This window comes from Heloderma suspectum, chromosome 3 (assembly GCF_057233095.1).
Source record: "Heloderma suspectum isolate Gila_16-S chromosome 3, 16-S_ref, whole genome shotgun sequence".
Classification (NCBI taxonomy): Eukaryota; Metazoa; Chordata; class Lepidosauria; order Squamata; family Helodermatidae; genus Heloderma; species Heloderma suspectum.
The window spans coordinates 186435695-186462574 of record NC_139460.1 but is presented as its reverse complement, the minus strand read 5'-3'; the positions used below and the strand labels follow the sequence as shown (position 1 = coordinate 186462574).

The 26880-nt window shown below is 40.9% G+C and overlaps 1 protein-coding gene across 16 annotated transcripts in view; it reads left to right on the top strand.

The window, feature by feature from the left end:
• Positions 1-26880, top strand: part of USP54 (ubiquitin specific peptidase 54) — a 225899-nt gene that overhangs the window by 31095 nt on the left and 167924 nt on the right. For 10 of the 16 annotated variants that reach the window (XM_084841362.1, XM_084841361.1, XM_084841360.1 and 7 more), the window contains one exon: positions 15690-16435. The exons of 1 other annotated variant lie outside the window; for it this stretch is intronic. In XM_084841362.1, the coding sequence (XP_084697488.1) occupies positions 16289-16435 (147 nt within the window). In that variant the 5' untranslated portion in view covers positions 15690-16288. Of the gene's footprint in view, positions 1-814; positions 14672-15689; positions 16436-26880 lie in introns of those variants that run through there. 5 more of the 16 variants (XM_084841352.1, XM_084841348.1, XM_084841356.1 and 2 more) reach the window with 2 other exon arrangements.

The following is a 26880-nucleotide window of genomic DNA, read 5'->3' as shown; positions in this document are numbered from 1 at the left end:
GGAATGCTGATCAAATGTGCAGATGACACAAAATTGGGCGGGATAGCTAATACTTTGGAAGACAGAAACAAAATGCAAAGTGATCTGGATAGACTGGAGCGCTGGGCAGAAAACAACAGAATGACATTTAATAGGGATAAATGCCAAGTTCTGCACCTAGGAAAAAGAAACCAAATGCAGAGTTACAAGATGGGGCATACGTGGCTCAACCACAGTACAAGCGAGAAGGATCTTGGAATTGTTGTTGATCACAAGCTGAATATGAGCCAACAATGTGATGTGGCTGCAAAAAAGGCCAATGCTCTTTTGGGCTGCCTTCATAGAAGCATAGGTTCCAAATCCCGGGAAGTACTCGTTCCCCTCTACTCAGCACTGGTTAGGCCTCATCTGGAGTACTGTGTCCAGTTGTGGGCACCACACTTTAAGAAGGATGCAGACAAACTGGAGAGGGTTCAGAGGAGGGCAAGAAAGATGATCAGGGGACTGGAAACAAAGCCCTATGAAGAGAGACTGAAAGAACTGGACATGTTTAGCCTTGAGAAGAGAAGACTGAGGGGAGACAGGATAGCACTCTTCAAGTACTTGAAAGGTTGTCACAGAGAAGAAGGCCAGGATCTCTGCTTGATCATCCCAGAGTGCAGGACACAGAATCATGGGCTCAAGTTCCAGGAAGCCAGATTCCGGCTGAACATCAGGAAAAACTTCCTGACTGTTAGAGCAATACGACAATGGAACCAATTACCTAGGGAAGTGGTGGGCTCTCCCACACTGGAGGCATTCAAGATGAGGCTGGACAGCCATCTGTCAGGGATGCTCTGACTTGGATTCCTGCATTGAGCAGGGGGTTGGACTCGATGGCCTTGTAGGCCCCTTCCAACCCTACTATTCTGTGATTCTATTCTATGATCAAGGGAGCTGAAGAATACAAAATATAAAATGCATGATAAATTATATATAATGTACACCAAAGCATTCAAAATAAAATTTTACATGTTTCCAAAAGAATTCTTAAATAATATATATTAACTAATTAAAATCTTCAGAGCATGCTAAGCTATCCTAAAAATAACATTAAAATTCTCTATATAAACATAAGTTTTCTAATCTGACAAAAGTATTAAAAACATAATAAATAATATATACATACACACGGCATTTAAAATACAAATGTATATGTTTTCAACAAAATCTCTGGATACCCTAAACTGACTGCTTAAAAACTGCCAAACATACCAACTGGCTTAAAAATGATGATGAGATTCTCTGTACTCAGATACCCAATGTTGATCAAGCAGGAAGTTTTAAAAAAACTTACTTACAAACTCTTCGACATTTTTCTGGAAGATTCCCTCTCCCTTGCTTCTTCTAAAGAAGACTAAAAAGTATTCTACCTTTCAAAGCATATGTAGGGTATCATCTGATTTTAACCAAATTAAATTAGCCTTAATTAAACTCCTCCCCTGCCCTTGCCTCAACTCTTTAAGACAGAATGGTAAAAATCCTGTTAAGATTTACTACCCCTTATACTGAGATCAATTTCAAGATGTAAACAAGAATGAGTATATTGTACAACCTATTCCAAGAGAGACATATAGTCAATATTATCCTTTAACCCTGAAGGAGTTACAGTACGAAGCCTCGAGATCCACCTTACTTCCTTTCTGAGTAGTTTCTTCCTACAAAGCTCTTTCCTCTTCTCCAGGGCAATCTGCTGTATGGCCCAAAATAAAATTTCCCCTGCTTTATGCCCGTGTTGGAAGTAATGTTTGACTAAGGGTTCAGCTTCTCTTTTTTGCCTTGTATTATTAAAATGCTCTCCATTTCTTATCTTCAGCTTGCGGGCAGTCATTCCTACATACATTAAATTGCATGGACGTCTAACAATATACAGTAAACCACACTCTGGCTGGCACAGCTAGTAAAACTTTGCAGGAAATATTCCCATTGGCTGTTGGGATCCATGATGGACAACATCTTACATGTGTATTTGCAGTACACACAGTGCCCACAGAGGTGGTGGCCTTTAGGTAGAGTAGTGCCTAGTAAGGTTCTAGATATTGTTCCCCTTCTGTCTCTCAAAGTGGTGTCACTCGGCACGAATATGTCACTGATATTATTTAGTTATTAGTTCTTTTGTAGGCAGAGACTGGTTTCCTTTGAAAAATGGATATGCCTCCCAAAATACGCCAATACTTCAAAATGCTTCTTCTTATCGACATACTAGCTTTATTATAAGTCAAACTACATTGTCTACTCTCATCTTTCTGTTCTGTTCCTTCTTGTTTATCCTTATGTCTCAGAATCTCACTACGTGTAGCAGAGAGTGCTCTCTCATGTGCCTTGTGAATGACTTCAGCTGGATAACGTCTACTTTTAAAATCCCTCTTTAGTCTTGTGGATTCTCTTTCATAGTCGTTTATCTCTGCGTAATTTCTACGTATTCTCAAGAACTGGCTAACAGGAATGTTTTCCTTCACGTGCCTAGGGTGTGAACTCTGAAAATGTAAGTAAGTGTTGTAATCTGTAGGTTTCTTGTATGTTAGTGTTTGTAATTTTCCTGCTCTCTTTGCAACAATAATATCCAGGTAATTGAAGTCTCTCAAATCAAGCCACTCAGAAAAGGAATGTAATCTATTGCTATCACTATTCCAAATGATAAAAATATCAATATAACACTACCATTTCAAAATGTCCTGAGAATATGGATTATTAGAGGTAAAGATAAAATTCTCTTTAAAAAACCCACATATGGTTGGAAATGGTTGGCCATTTCCAATGCCATAGGGGATCCCATGGCCTTCCCTTTTATCTGCCACTAGAATGACCCATGAAAAGAAAAATAATTTCTACACAAAGGCTAAGGCTAATTCTAGGAGAAAATGAGTGGGTGGATGCCAATAAGCTGCACGCTGATCCAATGTCCTTTGAGTAACTTCCAGAGCTTCTTTCTCAGGAATACTAGTATATAAGGAACACACATCAAGGGTAACTAACAAAGTTGTATCTCCAACTTGTCCCATTTTATCTATTTTATGTATAGATAAATATACATGAAACCGACCAGAGGGGAGGCGACCTTGGATTTAATCCTAAATGGTGTCACCCAGGACCTAGTACAAGATGTAAATGTTGTTGAACCAATTGAAAACAGTGACCACAGTGCTATCAGATTTAATACATATTTGAGTGGAAAATTGCCCAGGAAGTCCAGCACAGTCACACTTGACTTCAAAAGAGGAAACTTCTCTAAAAAGATGGAACTGGTGAAAAGGACGTTAAAAGGGGGAGTCAAGAGGATTAAATCCTTTCAAAATGTTTGGAGATTACTCAAAACCACAATAATAGAAGCCCAGCTAAAATGTATACCACAGGTTAGGAAAGGTAGCACCAAGTCCAAGAGGTTGTCGACATGGTTAACGAGCAGTGTTAAGGGGGCTATTAGAGAACAGTGAGCCTCCTTCAGAAAATGGAAGTCCTGCCCAAATGAGGAAAACCAAAGGCAGCAAAAGTTTGCACAAAGGCGATGCAAGCAGACAAGAAGAGATGCAAAAAAGCTTTCTGAAGTGCATATCGCTAACAACATCAAGGCCAACAATAAAGAATTCTTTAAATATATCAAAAGCAGAAAACCAGCTGGGGAGGCAGTTGGATCATTGGATGACAATGGAGTTAAAGGAGCACTGAAGCAGGACAAGGAGATTGCAGAGAAGCTGAATGAATTCTTTCATCCGTCTTCACTGCAGAAGATACAGGAGAGATACCTGTGCCTGTACTCATGTTTTCAGGAAGTCTGAGGAACTGAGGCAAATAGTGGTGACAAAACATGAAGTTCTCAACCTTATTGATAAATTGAAAGCAAAAAAATCACAGGGCTCAGTTGGTATGCATCCTAAAGAACTCAGATATGAAATTGCTGATCTTCTAACCAAAATATGCAACATGTCCCTATGATCAGCCTCTATACCAGTGGACTGGAAGATGGCCAGTGTAACACCAATTTTCAAAACGGGATCCGAGGGGATCCGGGAAATTACAGGATGGTTAGCTTAACGTCTGTTCTGGGTAAATCGGTGGAAGTCATTATTAAAGATAAAATTAGTAAGCATACAGAAGGACAAGCCCTGCTGAAAAAGAATCAGCATGGCTTCTGCAAAGGTAAGTCCTGTCTCACTAACCTTTTAGAGTTCTTTTAGAGTGTCAGTAAGTTCGATGCTGTAAAGAACAATATTGTTTAGGAACCTGGAATGTAAGATCAATGAATCAAGGTAAGCTGGAGGTGGTCAAACATGAGATGGCAAGATTGAACATCGACATCTTGGGAATCAGCGAACTCAAATGGACAAGCATGGGCGAATTTAATTCAGGTGACCATCATATCTACTACCGTGGGCAAGAATCCCTTAGAAGAAATGGAGTAGCGCTCATAGTCAACAAAAGGGTGGGAAAAGCAGTACTGGGATACAATCTCGAAAACGATAGAATGATCTCAGTACGAATCCAAGGTAAACCATTCAACATCACAGTAATTCAAGTCTATGCCCCAACCACTGAGGCCGAAGAAGCTGAGGTTGATCGGTTCTATGAAGACCTACAACACCTTCTAGAACTAACACCAAAAAAAGATGTCCTCTTCATCATAGGGGATTGGAATGCTAAAGTAGGAAGTCAAGAAATCACTGGGATAACAGGCAAGCATGGCCTTGTTGTACAAAATGAAGGAGGACAAAGGCTAATAGATTTTTGCCAAGAGAACACGCTGATCATAGCAAACACTCTTTTCCAACAGCACAAGAGGCGACTCTACACATGGACATCACCAGATGGTCAATATCGAAATCAGATTGATTATGTACTTTGCAGCCAAAGGTGGAGAAGCTCTATACAGTCAGTCAAAACAAGACCTGGAGTTGACTGTGGCTCAGCTCATGAGCTTCTTATCACAAAATTTCGGCTTAAATTGAAGAACGGAGGGAAGACCACTAAACCATTCCAGTATGACCTCAATCATATCCCTTATGAATATTCAGTGGAGGTGAGGAATAGATTTAAGGGATTAGACCTGATAGAGTACCTGAGGAACTATGGATGGAGGTCCATAACATTGTTCAGGAGGCAGCAACTCAATCCATCCCAAAGAAAAAGAAATGCAAGAAAGCCACGTGGCTGTCTGATGAGGCTTTACAAGTAGCTGAGGAAAGAAGGGAAGCGAAAAGCAAGGGAGAAAGGGGAAGATATATCCAACTGAATGCAGATTTCCTGAGAATAGCAAGGAGAGACAAGAAGGCCTTCTTAAATGAACAATGCAAAGAAATCGAAGAAAACAACAGAATGGGAAAGACTAGAGATCTCTTCAAGAAAATCGGAGATCTCAAGGGAACGTTTTGTGCCAAGACGGGCATGAAAAAGGACAAAGAAGGCAGGGACCTAACAGAAGCAGATGAGATGAAGAAGAGGTGGAAAGAATACACAGAAGAACTATACAGGAAAGATCTGAATGTCCCTGATAGCCATGATAGTGCGGTCACTGAACTTGAGCCGGACATCCTAGAGAGTGAAGTCAAGTGGGCCTTAGGAAGCATTAGTAACAACAAAGCTAGCGGAGATGACAGTATTCCAGCTGAGCTATTTAAGATCCTAAAAGATGATGCTGTTAAAGTGCTGCACTCAATATGCCAACAAATTTGGAACACTCAACAATGGCCACAAGACTGGAAAAGGTCAGTTTACATTCCAATTCCAAAGAAGGGCAATGCCAAAGAGTGTTCAAACTACCGTACAGTTGCGCTCATTTCACATGCCAGCAAGGTGATGCTCAAAATCCTACAAGCTAGGCTTCAGCAGTCTGTGAACCGAGAACTAGAGGAAGTACAAGCTGCATTTCTAAGAGGCAGAGGAACTAGAGATCAAATCGCCAACATTTGCTGGATCATGGAGAAAGCAAGAGAATTCCAGAAAAGTGTCTATTTCTGCTTCATTGACTACGCTAAAGCCTTTGATTGTGTGGATCACAACAAACTGTGGCAAATTCTTAAAGTGATGGGAGTACCAGACCACCTTACCTGTCTCCTGAGAAACCTGTACGAGGGTCAAGAAGCAACAGTAAGAACCAGACAACCGATTAGTTCAAAATTGGGAAAGGAGTACAACAAGGCTGTATATTGTCGTCCTGCTCATTTAATTTATATGCAGAGTACATCATGAGTAACGCCGGGTTGGATAAATCACAGGTCGGAATTAAAATTGCTGGGAGAATTATCAACAACCTCAGATATGCAGACGATACCACCTTAATGGCAGAAAGCGAAGAGGATCTAAAGAGCCTCTTGTTGAGGGTGAAAGTGGAGAGTGCAAAAGCTGGTTTGAAACTCAACATTAAAAAAACTAAAATCATGGCATCTGGCCCCATCACTTCCTGGCATATAGAAGGGGAAGAAATGGAAGCAGTGACAGATTTTATTTTCTTGGGCTCCAAGATCACCGCAGACGGTGACTGTAGCCATGAAATTAAAAGACGCTTGCTCCTTGGGAGGAAAGCTATGGCAAACCTAGACAGCATAGTAAGAAGCAGAGACATCACCTTACCGACAAAGGTTCGTATAATCAAAGCTATGGCTTTCCCAGTAGCAACTTATGGCTGTGAGAGCTGGACTATAAGGAAGGCTGAGCACCGAAGAATCGATGCTTTCGAACTGTGGTGCTGGAGAAGACTCTTACGAGTCCCCTGGACTGCAAGGAGGTCCAATCAGTCAATCCTAAAGGAAATCAACCCTGAGTGCTCATTAGAAGGACAGATGCTGAAGCTCAAATATTTTGGCTACCTAATGCGAAGAGAAAAGTCACTGGAAAAGACCCTGATGCTGGGAAAGACTGAAGGCAAAAGGAGAATGGGACGGCAGAGGATGAGATGGCTAGATAGCATCACCGATGCAATGAATATGGACTTGAGCACACTCCGGGAGAGAGCGGAGGACAGGAAGGCCTGGCGCGCTGTGGTCCATGGGGTCACGAAGAGGCGGACACGACTGAACGAATGAACATCAACAACAACAATTGAGAAAAAATAAAATATTAATTGCAGTGTGGAACCATTAATTTAATTCTGCTTACATCCAAAAGGAGAAGAATGATGCCTCAGCAATGCTAAGGAATCCTAGTGTGGAAGCAGCGTAATATTCTTGAATTTTTCTACAATTCCACCATCAACTGCGCTAGGAGATGCCAACATATATAATCTATTTTCCTGTTTTAATTTAATTTAATCGTAGTTAAGTATCATTTATAGAGGGCTTTTAATTGAGTTCTTCCTTTAGTAGTTGAGATTGTAGATTTTTGTTCATTTGTTTTCCACACCTATCATTCCATTTATTTTTAACTCTTGAATTCTTGTATTCATCTGACGTCGAGTTTGCTTATATTTTAGATAATATTTCCTTGTTCATGTTTTAACTTTATCAGAGTTCTTCAAATATAGTCATATTTCTGTTGATATCTCTAAAGCTGAATTAAAGACACGACTTAACGACTGAACAACAACAACAAACATGTAGACAGGGGTGATCCAGTAGCCATTGTTTATTTGGACTTCCAAAAGGCTTTTGGCAAAGTCCCTCACCAAAGATTTTTGAGCAAACTTAGCAATCATGGAATAAGAGGACAGGTCCTCTTATGGATCAGCAACTGGTTAAAGAACAGAAAGCAGAGAGTAGGAATAAATGGTAAATTCTCCCAGTGGAGGGAAGTAAATAGTGATGTCCCACAGGGTTAGGACCACAGTCTTAGGACCAATGCTTTTCAACCTGCTTATAAATTATCTGGAATTAGGAGTGAGCAGTGAAGTGGCCAAGTTTGCCAATGACAGCAAACTACTTAGGGTGTTTAAAACAAAAAGGGATTGTGAGTTGCTCCAAAAGGATCTCTCCAAACTAGGAGAATGGGCATCTAAATGGCAAATGCGGTTCAAATGTAAGCAAGTGTAAAGTGATGCCCGTTGGGGCAAAAAATCCCAACTTCAAGTATAGCCTGATGGGATCTGACCTAGCGGTGACCGACCAAGAAAGAGATATTGGGTTTGTGGTGGACAGCTCAGTGAAGATGTCAACCTACTGTGCGGCCGCTGTAAAAAAAGGCAAACTCCATATTAGGCATAATTAGAAAAGGAATTGAGAATAAAACTGCCAACATCATATTGCCCCTATACAAATCTATGGTGTGACCACACTTAAAATACTGTGTGTAGTTCTGGTCACCACATCTAAAAAAAAATATTGTAGAGCTGGAAAAAAATGCAGAAAAGGGCAACTAAAATGATGAAGAGGCTGAAGCATCTCCCCTATGAGAGAAGGTTGCAACAGCTGGGATTGTTTAGCTTGGAAAAATGAGGGTAAGGGGAGACATGATAGAGGTGTACAAATTTATGCGTAGTGTGGAGAATGTGGATAGGGAGACATTTTTCTCCCTCTCTCAAAATACTAGAACCCGGAGCCATTCTATGAAGTTAATTGGTGGGAGATTCAGGACTGATAAAAGGAAGTATTTCTTCACACAGCACATAGTTAAACTATGGAATTTGCCACCACAGGATGTAGTGATGGCCACCAATTGGGATGACTTTAAAAGGGGGTTGGACAAATTCCTGGAGGAAAAGGCTATCAAGGGCTACTAGTCTTGATGGCTATGTACTACATCCAGTACCAGAGGCAGTCAGCCTTTGTACACCAGTTGCTGGGGAACATGGGTGGGAGGGTGCTGTTGCGCTCATTCCATGCTTGTGGGTTCCTGGTTGACAGCTGGTTGGCCACTTGTGTGAACAGAACGCTGGACTAGATGGACCCTTGGTCTGATCCAGCATGGCTCTTCTTATCTTCTTATGTTCTTAAACATAAGATTTCTGAAAGGATCTTGTAGAATCCACAGTACAGGGTACATATGAGGTCTCATCTGCCAATTTTCTAGATACTTCATTTTCATAGTCACATCTGTTCTGAATAACCATTGCCCCTCCCTTGTCTGGAGGTTTGATTTGATTATCTGGATCCTATGCTATACTGCCTGTATTTACTTACTTTTTTCCCCTTTTTATTGTTCTTTATTTCATTTCCATTACAATACATGTACATTATCTATATGTATAACTTTGTTCAACAAATGCATAATAAATTGTACATCAATTTACTAGTTATCCATGCTATTAACAATTATAAGATGTATATATTTATACTTAAGAACAAATATATAAGCTAAACTAAACTTTTGTTGCAATTTTTTATGTTTGAAAACATGCATTACAGTTTATTAATACTCATACCTTCTTATTTGTTATTTTAATCATGTATAATACCTTCTTGTGTTCTGTGATAACGACAGAGTTTTGTAGTAGGAGGGAGCACTCCATCGTTTCTCTGCATTTGTATAAACAATAAAATTGTACCATCCTTCTGTAAAACTGTCCTTTTCTTTTTGTCCTTTTGCTAATTTAGTATTTGTCAATTTTTCTAATAATGCAATCTGTGATACTCTGTTGTACCATTCCTTAAGGAAAATTCCTTTTAGGTATTAACATTTGCTGGCTATCAACAATCTAGCTGCAGTTGTTAGAAATCTTACAAGTATTCTATGTAATAAATTCTCATTATTACCTTGAATTCTGCTTTGTCCTGTTATTTTACTAATTTCTAGAAAAACCAAGTCCCGTGTTTCTTTACCTTCCCACATTCCCACCACATGTGTTGTGTAGTGCCTAATTCTTTACATCTCCTCCAGCAAAATTTATTGTTGTCTGAATACACTGGAGTGAGATACCAGCCTCGTATCATTTTAATAGTTTGTTCCCTGATTTTAGAGGATAGCATTTTAGAGTGTGATTCTATCAAGATAGGTGGCCGCCTCTGAACTCGGAGGCGACTTCCTATCCAAAGCAAGACAGGAGAGGCACGGGGGGGATCGTTCCCTCTGTGCCTCTCCCGCCCTGCTATTTTCCGGTAGACAGCCGTTTTCGGCTGTCAAGCTTGTGGGGGGGCTGACCAGGAGAGGAGGACATTCAGGACATTGAATGTGTCATACATGCAGCTCTGCTCTCCCCGCCCCGGAACGCCCCCAGCCCCACCCCTTTTCAATCGCTCCACGCTCCTCTTCCGAGCACAGAGGATGGGGCTGCTCTGTGCTGCCTCTGAGGCAGGCTACCCACCCCTGTACTTTCAACCGCTTCTACTCTAGCATTAGTGTCTTCCAATTTTCCTTCCAAAATATCTTTCCAGGTTTCTAACATTTCTTCTTTAAACTTGGTAAATTGGAAGCCAGTTCAACTCTCCACTGTAACAGTTCCTCCACTGGGGATCCGCTTGTAGTTTTCTGCTGGCCAGGAGCCATCTTGCAAGGTTGTTTTATTTCTTCTTCTGGTAGGCCTGCTTCTTTAACTTTAATTTTAAAGAAGTCCAGTAATGTTTTTTTCCTCTGATTTCAGCTGTACTTGCCAGTTTGCTGTTTAGGCCTTGTATTGGTGATAAGTTTAGATTTAGAAATCCGATTTTTAGTAGTTTGCTTGTTTATTGTTGAGGAACTCACACAACCCACATCTTTCTTCTTGCTCACATGCTCTGTCCCCTGTGTAGTGCCTGTATTTATGTTTGTATTTTTGTGAACTGCCCAGAGAGCTTCAGCTATTGGAGGGTATATAAATTAAATAAATAAATGAATAATCCTATTTTCATTTTTTTCCAGAATAGAATTCATTCTTAAAATCAAAAGACTCCTCTCTGTGCCTCCGAAGGGTGCAAAGTTGCAAGGTGCAGTCTTCTAAAATAAAGTCTGAAGTAGTGGAGGTGGAATGGACATTCCTTGCCCCTTTATTTTCTAATTACAGCAATCTGTTTCTATGTATCATTCTTTGTGGGTTTGATGCTTTCTCCCTGTTAGCATAGGTATAATTAACAGGGCTATATTTTAAGCCTGGTAAGCAAATAGTGGTCACTGAAATCATTTCATCAAGTGCTTCTTTGATTGGTTTTGAGTCTTGAGCAAAGAGTGGTGCTGGCATTGGAAGCTGCTTTGGAATCATTCTTGTATATTCAGTATTTAGGAATGTTGGGGAACTGGTTTGTTCGTCTTGTACACTTACATTCCCTAAAGGAGTGTTGATGAGTAGTTAGGGCACTGAGAACAAGGAATGGCTCTTCTACAATTTCTGAATTATGCTTTTCTACTTCACAGCGATGTTGAGACTTAATTAATATTTGTATAATCTGATCCTCAGATAAGTGGAATCAAAGGGCAAAATACTCATGAGAAGATAATGATTGTAGCTCACACTGAACTTGCACCCACGTGTTTTCTAAACTATGCTCTCTATATGCAAATAGGAAAGAATTGGTCTAATTTAGGCAACTAGAGGTTCAGAAGCCAAAGCTATTCTCCAAATATTTTCCATGTGGCCCCCAGCATTAGCTTCCAGTCCTATGGACAGACAGACCGACACTATTTTGCTGTTCAGACATTTTACAACTAGCTGAGACACCAGCAAAGAAACTTTGGCAGAACTCACTCCCATGTGTAAGCCAAGACTGAGGGAAATAGTATTGAACTGCTGAGGTGCCTAAAGGAGGAGCTCTGCAAAAGCCTCCACTGCTGTTCCATTAGTAGGGGTGGGGGTGGCTTTGTCTCTATCTCAGATTATAATAAACAACAACATGGGCCCTAAGGGGTGGTCATCATTACCATCTGGAGGGAATAAACTAGGTAGTCTTTTTTAAAAAAACAAACTATGACCCTAGTAAATTATTAGTAAATTTATTAGCCTTAATGGCCATGGGTAATGAGTGAATGAAAAAACACCTTAATTGTTTAAAAAAGAAAAAAGAAAAAAAAGGCCAAAATACCAAATACTTGTTTGGGGCTATAAGTTTGACAATTTCTGCCCAATTGGAACCCAAGAGGGCTTAAATTTGCTTGAAAAAATTAATAATGCATTGAAATAATTTCTGAGAGCATCACTCAGAAGATGAAGAACAGAAAGTGCAAAATCATGCATAGAAAAAGAATTATTTTTTAGATTTTGCTTATGGAAAAAATAGTTCATAGGGATGTCTGTCTTCTGAATATTATACACCAACATGTTCCTCATTTAGCTTATTAGCTGACATTGATCGACAGTTGATAATATCTCTATGAAGGTAGCATTCCTGGTCAGCTCAAGTGTAAACTGAGACATGCCGCTCCCCCCAATCCTCTTACCACCACTACCACTGTGTCGCTCCCCCGCCCATCATTACAGCTGCATTACCCACCACCACCTTAGTTCTCTTGTGTCATGTTATGTGAGCCAGAGGACAGGTGGGCTCTCTGGACAGCTGCATTGGCCAGAGGAAGCAGCCGGCATGGCGCTTCAGAGAGCTGACCAAAATGTGCCAAGCAAGGGTGGAGTGTCGCAAAAGATTTCCTATACTTTCACGCTGAGAGGACCCCTGAAGCAAAACAGAAAGTGGGTGGCTGCTCTGGAGAGCCCAGCTCTTTTGTGGCGATATTTGCCACAGTGGAAAAGTGGGACTGGCAGGGCTCTCTGGAGCACCTGCTAGCATCACTTGCTCTGGAGAGCCCTGCCAGCTCTCCAGGAGAGCAGCTGTTGGGATGCACCAGAGCATCTGCTGGAAGTGGTGGTGGGCCCTCCTGGCAAGGGCACAGTTTGCTGCTCCTGCCGCTGTGCAGTCTGATATGGGAGATTCACCCCATCTCATTGAAGGGCAAGCTCTGTTCCTGGTGTAAAACAATACTCACCCCCCAATTCATTAGTCAGGACAGTTCCTTCCGAATACATGGTCCTTTAAATGGGGTGGTTGGTACAATCTTGAGGGATTCAACTGGGTACTATTTTTAATAGTCTATGACTCTAGTAAAATTATTAGCATGATGCCCATTGGTAATGAGTAACTTTTACTGAAAAAGCACCTTTGCTGTGTTTGTAAAAAAGAAAAAAAAAGCCAGGAATCAATAATACTCAAATGTGAGTGCTATGTGACAAAACAAGTTGACAAATGCAATGTATTACAGGTTAAATAAAAATTTAGAGATGAAAATGAAAGAGAACTTGATTCCCTGACAATACTTCATATTATGCCAGAATGTTGATACCAGACTTGCATGTCCAAATCCACAAAAACATGCAAAGTGTAGTTTTCTCCATTGTTTTAAGTAGGCATAAAAGTCATTTTCATTATCTCCTTTTTTTTTTCTGGAACTTTTCTGGTCAATTCGGGCCTTCTTGGGCTGTTTTTTTTTTCAGTGAAAGCTGCTCATTACTGACGGCATCATGGCCAATAATTTTACTAGGGTCACAGTTTATATAACTACCTTGTTTATTCATTCCAGATGGTAATGATTACCATTTGTTCAGACTTGTGTCCATGGATTAGTGGGAGTCAGTCAGTGGGTGGAGCCAATATTGCAGGGCCTTTCTTTCTTTTTTAAAAAAGGAACTGCACACTTGGGTGTAATTGTAATTCACATTCATAGAACATGCCAGAACATGCCTTTGTATTTTGCTTGTTGGTGCATACATGCTCAGTTGCTCAGGGTCACATCTCGTGACATTTCAAAGTCTACATAGAAGGAGAGAGAACCTCAGAACTTTGAATTTGACAGTACTAATGCAGAAACATGTTATTTTCAAGCTTCATACTAGAGGCATCATGAACTCCAAGAAAACTTTATTTAGATATAACAGAACTAAGAAGAGAAGAAAAGAAACCCAGTTTCACACAGTATAGCAAGTCTCAACTCACAGCACAGACTACATCAGATCCTGAAACAACCAATAAAGAGGAGAAAATAGTAGTACCTTAAGCGTGTGGAAAGTTTTGATTGCTGCTCATATAATTTGTCGCCTCTTGCTTCTGGTAGGCTACAAGCCAACTGGACTGCAGAAGTCAGGCAACTAGGGCAGACAACTGAAAGCTTTTCTTCTTGAAGACAGAGAGACCTACTCCTGTCTTGAGAGTCACAGAAGAGCCTTCTATGATGGTAGGACCTCTCCAGGAGCTTTCAGTATGCCTACCAAGATTGTCTGAATGATGTGCTCTGTTGATTGAGGGCTGTGTGAGTGTGTGTGTGCGGTCTAGGGCATAGCTGACTTTTGACCTCATAAGTAAGGAGACAGAGAACATGTTTCTATCAATTGTGAAAAGGGATCTTGGGAAAGCTGAGAATTCATATTTCCCAAATGCCACTTGAGGTCAATATGCGGGTGACTTGTCATTACAATGATAAGTTTAGGCAGAAGATTTCTCTCTTCTCAAAGTTCAATCATTTTGTCCCTGAGCATTGTATTATTGCATTTGGAATAATATTTCAATAACTTCAAGGAGGTTTTTTCCATTGGGGACCAGACAGGCTGCTGTGCTGTGCTGATACTTTCAAACACAAATGATTCATGGTACTTTGACCTAGTAAGGTCCCTGTTAAGAATGTCATATTTTATATTTTCTGGCATCACACCACTCTTATCATATGACTGTCAGCTTCACATGACTTCCTCTTTTGAAACAGTGGTGAATACTTTGTGGAGAGCAGCAGTGAGGTATGCAGGAAGTGTCTTGACAGGGGGAGGAAAAATGGATATGCTTGATCAGGATCTGGAGTTCTACAGGAGCCTGAACTTTTCACTTTACTTTTCACGTGGTCATCAGTAAGTTTTTACATTAGCTAGCATAATACAACTTTTGCATGGCTTGGATTTTTAGAATTTCCCAAATGTTCTTTTAGAACTGCACATTTTGTATATGGTAGCACATTTCAAAATTTTGGTCCTTCAGTCACTCAGTTGAAATTATGGCCCCTGTTAAAAATGAATTGCTAGCCTGTGGACTACGGGCTAAAGAAACCTTTTATATACATTTTAAAGGCATCTCACCTACCAGAATTTCACTTTTCCATTTTCATTTGTTGTTCAGTGCTTATGAGCTATAGTTTTCTTTGCTATAATTTTAAACATGCACCCTCTTTATCATCATCATTTCTGTGATGATTTGACCATTAGCCCTCCTGCTTAAATAAATAATTCCCTAACAAGGAATGGTGTGTGCCCTCTGCCGCAGTCCTTAGTTCCTTAAACAGAGGCTCTTCTTTATGGGTTTTATTTGCAGACCTCATGCATATTTTGAAGAACATGCTATCTGATTTTTTTTTAAACACACACATTTGGCTTCAAGTAGCAAGCACCACTTCAGAATAAAATAAAACTGAAAGAATCTCCGCCTGTCATCCCTTCCATGATCAGCAATTACAGCATGATCAGGAATCTCCTCTGTAATATTGAATAGATAATTGTCATTTATAATACTTATTTTATTGGCTACTTTGAGACTCACTAGGAGCAAGAAATACTTTAGCCTAATCATATAAAGCTATGTGTAGCTTCTTAAAATATCAACCTTTTTCTATTATACCAGTTAACCCATCTTTTGTTGTAGGAATGTCAGTACGGTTCATTGTGGTGATTCTTCTTGGCTGCAGTGGTTCAACTTTGGTGGGGATTTTGTTTTGCTGTGTTTTGACTCTGTTCCCGAGTTTCTGGTAGGAGGTGAGGCAATGCTGATCTTGGCAGAAGTGAACAAAACCAAGTGAGTAATTAGGTGATGCAAGCCTTTGATTATTTCTCTCTCTTTCTCTCTCTCTCTCTCTCTCTCTCAAACTTTCTGGCACAGCTAGGCATTTCACTTGCAAGAAAAGGAACAGTAGAAGAAACCACTCAAGTCCTGCGCAGAAAGTTAAGAGAACTTCAGGAAGACCTTTTCTACTCAGATTAAAGAACGCTATGCTTGAATCTCTCCTTTGTCCAGTTTATAAGACATAAAACTGCCAGTATCAGTATCCCAGCAAGAAATTACTGACGAGAAGCAGCAAGGGCTTTCATTTTTGCTTACTGGGTTTTGCTCATCTGTCTAAGAAGATTACAAAAGAACAGGAGGTTATTTTTGCTTGTTTTCAACCTTTTCTGAGCTTCTAGCAATGACATTATCCGCAGAAGTATTCCACTAAGTTTTCTTTAAAGGGTGGCAAAACTGCCCTTGAAAGACCATGGATTATTTTAGTTTGTCTTCCGTCTTTTCAGATATTAGGGCAGGTGTTTCCCTACATCATCTGTAGTTTTATTGTGCATATGACTTCATGAAGTCCCAGTAAGCAATCTGGAGAGAGATTTTTGTTTTAGCATTTAGTTCTCATTTTGAATCAAGGAAAGGACTTTGTTTAAATCACGCACAGGTAAAAAATCATCTATACACTACAAATCTAAATGTGAACAATGTCGTGGAAGAGGAATTATTTTTCTGTGGGGCAGGGCAGTGTGCAAGGAATGTTCACTCCACGTAATACAACATCTATAGCACCAAGTAAAGGTCTCAGCAATGAACCAGGACAGAATAGCTGCTTTCTGAATAGTGCATTACAGGTAAGAAATATTAAAGAAAGTGTGCCTCTCTTTTATATATAATTTCTATTCTATTTTTTTTAATGTGCTGTAGCTCAGGTGCTTCTCTGAGACCATCTGAGCAGAAAGTAATGATACAAATCTTTTGGAAACCTATTATACATTCACACCTTTCTAATTCAGTTATGAGATTCTCTGGTAGAATCAAGTGTTTCTTATTGTCTTTGTATAATATATTGCTCCCATTTTAAAAGTTATATTATCAGTTTAAAATTGTGCCCCTCACAGGATCTTTTAAGGATTGATCAGACAGAAAAGTATGTGGAAATCTGTTCTTCCATTCTTATCTGTTTTCTTATTTCATGCAATTTTACAACGCAGTTCCATCTTTGCTTTTGTAAAGAAAGCTTCCTGCTTTGTATAAGTGTACTTAAGTATTTAATTAGGTAAAGAAGTATTTCTATGTGGTAGCAAATGTTATTTGGAAATCACATATGTTGGCAAGATCATCACTAATGGGTTTGGATTTGAAACTGGGTTAGAGTAATCTTGATGTATATTTTTCAAACCAGCTGTCTTGTCAGAGTTGTGCTCAGTAATGAGGCCTTGGTATTTATTACATTCCAGTTCATCTCGATTAATGTCAGGAAATGCCCTGTTAGTTGGCAACTATCATTCATTTGTTTATAATCCTTTGGATTAATTAAGCAGCAGGTTTAGTATGTGTTTATCAAGGCACCAATTCTAGTTTTATGGAAAGGAATGCTAAAATGTTTGATTGATTTGCTTAAGGCTCAGCAGATCCAGTGATATGATAGACACCCAGTAATTTTGTTTACACTTGATATTGTTGGTAGTAGCACAGGGTAGTCAGTAGAATGACAAAGTTGTATGGGAGAGAAATAAGTTCCTATTGATTGTGAACAGAAATATAGTAGGACTAGTATATGCAGATATGGCTATTGCTATTGCTTGTTTCATTTCTGTGGATGGAGTCATATCACTTTTAGTGTGCTCTTGCTGAGAGAGGCATTTGTAAAAGATGTACGTTTCATGATGAAATGCTAAGTAAGAAGTTCAAGTCAAAGTAAAGGGTACACAGTGATGGCTCACTGCCCTCACTGGAACGTGTCTTACGATTTGGTGGACAACCTTGGTCTTGATAACAAAACTGCAGAATTCCTAGGGATATAAATGATTAGCCCTGTCTTAAATGAAGTTGTTCTGAAGCTGGGCAGATATCTATTAATTTCTCTTGACCTAGTCCATAAATAAGTTCTACCTTCTCTTTGCCACTCCTTTGAAACGGAAGAAACCGGGTGCTTCCACACAGACAGCTCCTAGCATTATCAAGCCAAAGGCATTGTGCCATTATTCTGTCTTTTCCTCCTTAACGGATGTTTTGGGGAAAGAAAAAAGACAGAAGAGTAGTGGGAAAACATGGAGGATTACAAGTGGAAGACAATATCATCTGGACATCCCATAGAATTCCATGAATGAGCCAGGGCGATTGCATGATAAAAAAACCTTGTCTGGCAGCAGCACCCCCTTTTTTTTTTTTAAGTAATGATGACCTGAAATGGTTTTACCAGGGAAGGTTGATAAACTCTGAGATTCTGCTTAAAACTCGGTCCTAGACCAGAGAAAAGAAGAGGAAGTGTTGATATACCTTCTCACAGTAAGAGAAATTTTGTGTGCTCCTATTGCTATAGTACCACATGGAGTGTCGAGAATATGAAGTTACTTTATAGTTGTAATTGCATTCTATATTTTGGAAGTATTGAATATTATTTCTAAAAGTAAACTGGCAGAGAAGGGGAGGGCATCTAAACTTCAGTCCTAGGATCTTACAATAAACTAGGAATATGGTCATATCCACCATATAGAGCAATTGTTATAAATCTTGGCAATAATTTTCATTTTCAGCCTAATGGATAAAATGATGGAAAGACTCCTCTCGGAAATACTGAACAGTTGCTGCAGTCAATGTAGACAATACTGACCTAGATGCACCAGTGGCATTACTCAGTATAAGGCAGCTTCTTATGGACATTCCTAAAATTGGACTACTAAAGCATTTTTCTTAGTTTAAAGGGCCATCTCTTATTTCAGATAATCAAAGCAATCTAAAACTTAAGTCTGCCTTATTTCAGACTGTTGCCCAGAACGGATACTATTGGAGCAATCCTATACTTACTTTATGCCAGGATGGGGAGAGTTACATCACTTCTATGCTGTCAGAACACACATCTTCAGCTTAGGGGGTGGGGGTGGAGAAAAACACACTATCGGGATATAAGAAAATGTCAGAAAAATGACACTCCTCCAGTGTCCTTGGAAATACTACCACAGCCCACCAATCAGATCCAGTGTCAGCAATGGTGCCCACGTGCCTCATGGATGAAGAGGCAGACAATGAACCTATGACAATCAGGGCATTTATTATTTTATTTATTTGTAATACTTTTATACTGCTTAATATATTGAAATCCCTAAGCAGTCTACATTAAAATACAATGTGTAGAAACGAGACAAAATAATACATGTTAAGAAGATTTAAAGATATTACATAATCACAACAATAAAACAGGGTCCCTCACAGGTCAAGGAAAGCCTATGTGAATAGGTGTGTTTTCAAGAGGTGTTTTAAACTTTCCACCATTTCTGCTTGTCAGATCACATGTGGGAGAGTGTTCCAAAGCATAGGTGCCACCACTGAGAAGGCCTGCTTATGTACTGCTACCTGGTGACATTCCACTGACTGCAGAATGGCCAGTAAAACTTCCTCAGAAGATATCAGGGGTCAAATAGGTATATATAACGGAAGACTGCCAACCAGGTATCCTGGTCCTAGGTCATTTTGGGGTTTGTCAGGGGCAAAGCCTTGAACATGGCGCAGTAGCTAGTAGGTAGCCAGTGCAGTACTTTTAATACAGGTGTAATATGTGTATATCTAAGTGCTCCATTCTATGATTCGTATGATTCACTGAGCATCTGGTGCATTCTGCACTAGCTTCAGCTTCCAAACCAGGTGCAAGGACAGTCCTATGTATAGTGTATTACAGTTGTCTAACCATGCCCCCAGCACACAATTCATCATCACCACAAAACACCCAAGATGATGCCGCATTGTCCCATCCAGCAGCCCTAGTGGCACAGCCAGCAGTGAGCTTGCTCCTGCCAGTACTCGGGCATCCTTCCAGGGCTTCAAATCCCCTCATGTTCCTCACAACCACTGTTTTCAGAGCATAACACACACAAAGGGGAAGAAGAAAAAAACATAACACCCACATAGTTCACTGGGCAGTATGCTTGCAGAAGGTGCACACAGCCCTCCTGGGTTCAAGGGTTCAAGACCCACCAGCGAGAGGTGAGTTTTTCTTTTACCAAGCCACCAATGGGAGGGGCTAGGAGACATAACAGGGGCAGCTGTAGACACACACTGAGCAGCAGCAGCCTCCAATGGCTCACTGCATAGGATACAGGGTGAGAAGCAGATTATTTTTACTTAATGTTTATTTATTACATTTCTGTACTGCCCTTCAGCTGAAGCGCTCTGGTGCTTCACAAAACAAAACGTAATACCATACAATACAACAATATAGGACTAAAAAGCCTGGGAAAATAAAAAGGTCACTGGCATCCAAAAGACCACAATGTAGGTGGTAAATGAACCTCTCTGGGAAGGACATTTCACAACCAGGGTGCCATCACTGAAATGCCCTTTCCCTAGTAGCCACCGCCTGACCTCATTTGGAGGCGCACCTGGGGAAGGGCCTCTGAGGATGATCTTAGGGTCCAGGCAGGTATATATGGAACGAGATTCAATTTTGCTTTTGCACTAACAAAAATTAGTAAAGGAAAATCTCTGAATCTTTTTAAAACTTTTATTATAAACACATACCTCCTCCAATAAAACATAAACATCACAATATAAAATAGCCTAAAATAAGAAATAATAGCTTTCAAAGATTCAACAATTTCATAGGAAAGCATTTATTTAAGTACAAACACTTACCAAACTCCATATAAGCTGACCAGGGACATAAACAAGGAGCTCCAGATGGTAGAGACCTCTGACCTTGAAGATTAAAATTATATACTTTATCATATAAACGTTTTACACCGAGTGATGGGGTTTTAACTCAGCATTCTTTCTTTGTTTATAAAAAAATAACAATAGTTGTTAAATAGACCAGCATAACTGATATAGTTACTTTGAAATTCTGACCGATAGTGTATAATTGTACACCAATTGGCACAACTGTACTTGTAGTTATTATTATTATAAATTTGGTAACCAATTGGCCCAGTGCTGTGTTGTAGGTCTCTTACTCCAGGAGTGTTTATGTTGATACAGCTATTTGGCGAAGGAGATCGCCCCAAACAGCTCAGCTCCCTCCGCACCAGAGGCCACGAGAGAGTTATCAGATGGGACACATGAGACGTTAAGTGCTGATTTTTGCCTTGGTTCTTCCTAGTGCCTGCAGTGGGAAAATTTCACTCCGAAGAAAACCTATATTAAAGTGGACTGGAGTGGCGACTGTTGACCCTCCGGGGAATAAGAGCACACGAATAGTTCTTGGACAGAATGGGGGAACTACAGCAGCAAAGGGAAGACCAGAAGCTTGAAGAGCAACAGCAAGATGAGGCAGTGGGAAATGCTGAGGTGAAGAAAAATGGAGTAGAGGATACTCCTTGGAAAAGGGTGACAGTTAGGAGAAGAACTAGACACCACTCTGCGTCAGTGGAAGCAGTGGAGCTGTGGAACCGATTCCAGGTACTTGCGGATGAGACTGGAGGACAGCCTGCAGAGGAAGAATCACAGGGGAACCTACATGAGAGTGAGCAACAGGCTGCAGGTCAGTCAAACAGAGGCGATGAAACCCAGGCCTACAAGAAGAAGAAGAGAAGAGTGGTAGTAGTGGGAGACTCCTTGCTGCGTGGGATCGAGACCCAGGTATGTCGTGAGGACCCATGGACTCGCCAGGTATGTTGTCTCCCGGGAGAACGAATTAGAGACGTGACTGCAAGGTTGCCTACACTCATAAAGCCCACTGACAGGTATCCCTTTCTTCTCATCCATGTGGGAACAAATGATACCGCCAAGCGGAGCTACGAAGAAATCACGTCAGACTTTGAAGTTTTGGGAAAGAAACTCAAGAACTTTGGGGCCCAGATAGTTTTCTCATCCATCCTTCGAGTAGTTAGAAGAGGGATAGAAAGGGAACGAAAAATACTCCGCGTGAATGACTGGCTACGAAGGTGGTGCCGACGAGAGAGTTTTGGATTCTGGGACCACAGGCTATACTTCCTGGAAGATGGGCTGTTGGCAAGGGACAGGTTGCACCTCACAAAGGCTGGGAAGAATGTGTTTGAAGAACACATGAAGAACTTCATCAGGAGGGCTTTAAACTGAATCCTACGGGGAAGGGAGATGTAATGTTGGGGGTAACAATGGACGTTAGGCGCATGCACTGCAACGGAGAGAACAGCTCTGATAGCGCCCAATAATAGTCTTCAGACACATGTAGGAAGAAAGCCAGACTATGAAGCACGTGGTCTTCGATGTCTATATACTAATGCCCAGAGTATGGGAAACAAACAGAATGAACTTGAACTCTTAATACAAGAGGGAAATTATGACCTGATAGGTATAACTGAGACTTGGTGGGATGACTCTCATGACTGGAATACAGCAATTGAAGGATATAACTTATTTAAAAAGAACAGGAGGAACAGAAAGGGAGGTGGGGTTGCACTGTATGTGAAAAATACGTATCTCTGCACAGATACAGGAGGAGGAGCTTGGTAGCCCCATCGAGAGCATCTGGGTTGAAATAAATGGAGCAAAGAATAAAAGGAACCTGGTGGTCAGAGTCTACTACCGGCCACCCAACCAAGGAGAAGACGAGGATGAAACTTTTGAAAAGCAAATAGCCAATGTTTTAAGGAAGCATGATGTAGTAGTAATGGGGGACTTCAATTTCCCCAATATTTGTTGGGAGACAAATTCTGCCAAGCATGGCCCCTCCAGGAAATTCCTGACTTGTGTGGCAGATAACTTCCTCCTACAGAAAGTAGAGGAAGGAACTAGAGGATCGGCTATCCTTGACTTGATCCTTATCAACAGAGATGACTGAGTGGATAAAGTAGCAGTTACAGGAACTCTGGGGGAAAGCAACCATGTTGTACTTGAGTTCTTGGTTCTAAGGGAAGCAAAAGCTGAGTGTCGTCAAATGCGTACCCTGGATTTTAGGAAAGCTGATTTTCATAAACTCAGAACAATGATCAGTAAGGTCCCATGGCAAGCGACGCTAACAAGAAAAGGAGTCCAAGATGGGTGGGAGCTTTTAAAAAAGGAAATTCTCAAGGCACAATCACAAACAATTCCAACCAGAAGAAAAGGGAAGACAACAGAAGAAGCCATTGTGGCTTCACAAAAAGCTTAGGGAGGAGCTGAAAACAAAAAAGGACGCACATAGGAAGTGGAAAGAAGGCCAAGTAACAAAGGAAGAGTAACAAATGACAAAGAAAAGGCAGAGGTGCTCAATTCCTACTTTGGCTCAGTCTTCTCCCAAAAGAGGGTCTGCGACCCCCCTGGCAAAGGCAAAGTACAGGCTGAAGGGGCAGGATTGCAGCTTGAGATCAATAGGCATATGGTCAAGGAACACCTAATTATTTTGAATGAGTTCAAATCTCCAGGGCCAGATGAACTGCATCCTAGACTAATAAAGGAACTGGCAGAAGAACTCTCAGAACCGCTGTCTATTCTCTTTGAGAAATCATGGAGGATGGGTGAAGTGCCAGATGACTGGAGGAGGGCTAATGTTGTCCCTATCTTCAAAAAGGGTAAAAAGGAGGAACCTGGGAACTACAGACCAGTCAGTCTGACATCAATCCCTGGGAAAATTCTGGAGCAGATCATAAAGCAATCCATCTGGAAGCACCTTGACAACAATGCCGTGATTACTCGAAGCCAACATGGATTTGTCAAAAACAAGTCCTGCCGGATGAATCTGATCTCATTTTTTGATCAAGTAACCTCCCTTGTAAACCGTGGGAATGCTGTAGACATCATATACCTTCAGCAAAGCTTTCGACAGAGTGCCCCATGATATCCTGATGAGCAAACTAGCTCAAAGTGGGCTAGATGAAACAACGATCTGGTGGATCCATAGTTGGCTACAGAATCGGACTCTGTAGTGCTTATCAATGGGACCTTCTCCAACTGGGGAGAGGTAACGAGTGGGGTACTGCAGGGCTCAGTCCTGGGCCCATTGCTCTTCAACATTTTTATGAATGACTTGGAGGAGGAGGTGCAGGGAATGCTGATCAAATGTGCAGATGACACAAAATTGGGCGGGATAGCTAATACTTTGGAAGACAGAAACACAATTCAAAGTGATCTGGATAGACTGGAGCGCTGGGCAGAAAACAACAGAATGACATTTAATAGGGATAAATGCCAAGTTCTGCACCTAGGAAAAAGAAACCAAATGCACAGTTACAAGATGGGGGATACGTGGCTCAACCACACTACAAGCGAGAAGGATCTTGGAATTGTTGTAGATCACAAGCAGAATATGAGCCAACAATGTGATGTGGCTGCAAAAAAGGCAAATGCTCTTTTGGGTTGCATTAATAGAAGCATAGCTTCCAAATCCCGGGAAGCACTCTTCCCCTCTACTCAGCACTGGTTAGGCCTCATCTGGAGTACTGTGGCCAGTTCTGGGCACCACACTTTAAGAAGGATGCAGACAAACTGGAGAGGGTTCAGAGGAGGGCAACAAAGATGATCAGGGGACTGGACACAAAGCCCTATGAAGAGAGATTGAAAGAACTGGGCATGTTTAGCCTTGAGAAGAGAAGACTGAGGGGAGATATGATAGCACTCTTCAAGTACTTGAAAGGTTATCCCAGAGAGGAAGGCCAGGATCTCTTCTTGATCATCCCAGAGTGCAGGACATGGAATAATGGGCTCAAGTGACAGGAAGCCAGATTCCGGCTGAACATCAGGAAAAACTTCCTGACTGTAAGAGCAATACGACAGTGGAACCAATTACCTGGGGAGGTGGTGGGCTCTCCCACACTGGAGGCGTTCAAGACAAGGCTGGACAGCCATCTGTCGGGGATGCTCTGACTTGGATTCCTGCATTGAGCAGGGGGTTGGACTCGATGGCCTTGTAGGCCCCTTCCAACCCTACTATTCTATGTCTATGTCTATGACCTTGTCCTTCTTGTATTGTTTAATACAATCATAGACTCCTATCCTCATCTCCAAACTCTTAAATTATGTCTCATGAACCATCTTCATTTGCCTATGGTTTGCCTTTTAAACTAATAATAATAATATTTCTATACTGCCCCATAACCAAAGCTCCCTGGGCAGTTTACAAAGATTAAAAACCATTAAAAATACGTTATACAAAGTGTAAAACCATTCACATAAAAGTGTATAAACACACACGCAGACAGCATATCTAAAAACAATTTTAAATAAGATATATTCTCTTCCTTGTTTGAAGCTGAATTAGTACTATTCTAAGTAGCCATTCTTAGCAATACCAGATAAGATAAATTATTCTCTCAAAATCCATGACACCAGATCTGAATCCAGGTACAACCCCACAGTAGGAAAGAGGGATGGGTTCCCATACTCAAGCACACCTGAGCGAATCAGGAGGAGCATTGCATGGACTAATAGCCTGACTCTGCATGGACCAACCAGCCCATTTGGTCCACCCCCTCTTCCTGCAGCTTACAAAGTACAGTAGCCTACCTGGAACAAGTAGGTTAAGAACCCCACAGAAGAATAGCCATGAGCATATCTTATGTTCTGCCGGCATTGGGGGACTTCCACTAGTTCCTAGATCCACTCTCTGGTGGATCTCAAGTATAGGATTCTTATATTATGAGATGCTTTCATATAAACAAGAATTCATTGGGTCATTCTACATTTGATCATCTTGGTAAATAAATTCAGATATTACTATAATCATAGCTTTTAATTTTTTTAAAAAGAGGGCAGTGTCCAAAAATTAATAACCAGCACTATTAATTACTAAATTTCTGCATAATTCAGTTATCATTTAAAGATACTAAAATACCCTTTTAACAATGAATTTAGGTGGTTGAGAGCCTAGCAGCTTCAAACAAAATGAGGTCACTAAATAGTAGTGTTTTCAACATAATCAGGGGGACTTGCTATATATGCAGAAGTATATAAGTTTGTAAATTAAACAAAAAATACGTTTTTAAAAGGCTCCATGAACTTCCAGGACCTACAGAATGTTGGCATAGAGATAAGAACATACTAGAGTAATTAACATCATTGTTCAAAAAGACAACTTCCAGGTTCGTATTGAATGTCAAAGACCAGAACTTCTGTCTTTGCTGCTGCCTTTTTTTTGGGTAGGCAGGTGGGACAGCTCTAAAATCGTGTGTGTGTGTGTGTGTGTGTGTGTGTGTGTGTTCCATTGTTTTCTATAGGCATCTCTCATTTCTGCTCAGGCAATTCAAATCATTGATTTAAATCAAGTTTGCCACTGACAGTTTTTCACATACTTCTTAAGCAATGAGGCAAAAATCTGATCACTAAAACATGTTAATTTACAACCCAATACAGCATTTTACTACAGCAAGGAAGGTATATTCCAAGATAGGGTCTTCATAGAATCATAGAATACTAGGGTTGGAAGGGGCCTACAAGGCCATCGAGTCCAACCCCCTGCTCAATGCAGGAATCCAAGTCAGAGCATCCCTGACAGATGGCTGTCCAGCCTCATCATGAATGCCTCCAGTGTGGGAGAGCCCACCACCTCCCTAGGTAATTCTTGCCTCAAGTCTTCCTTATGTCCAGAAGCCTTGACAGTTTTTCTGTGGTAAAAGAGGGGGTGGGGGTGGAATATATGACCAGAAGCTGTGTCTGTATTATAATGTTTTACCTTTTTCTTTCCAGTTCGCTCGACTGTTCCTTTCCACTCTGCCTCTGAACGCCCTTTCCTATATTGTCTCTCTGTCCTAACTCACTCCTCTGCCTGGCTTGGCCCAGTTTCACCACCACATAAGCACGGAACAGCGATAATCATATCCGGTCTGTGTTTTTGCACATGTAACTAGTCAGAGAAACTTAGGAAGCTGCCTTACACTGAATCAGACCACAGGTCCATCTAGTTCAGTATTGTCTACACTGACTAGCAGCAGCGCTCGAGAGTTTCAGAAAGGGAGGTGCCATAGCTCAGTGGTAGAGCACATTTTTGACATGCAGAAAGTCCCAGGATCAATCCCCAGCTTCTCCAGTCTCTCTTCTGTAACTCATCAGGAATTGGAGGAGCAGCTGGTTTTTTATTTTGTTTTTGATACCCTTTTCTCCTCACCCTGAGCGAGCTACCCACACCACCAGCAACACATGAAAACAGCATAATCTAGACTAGAGCAACAACAGCAACAAATGCAAAAAATAC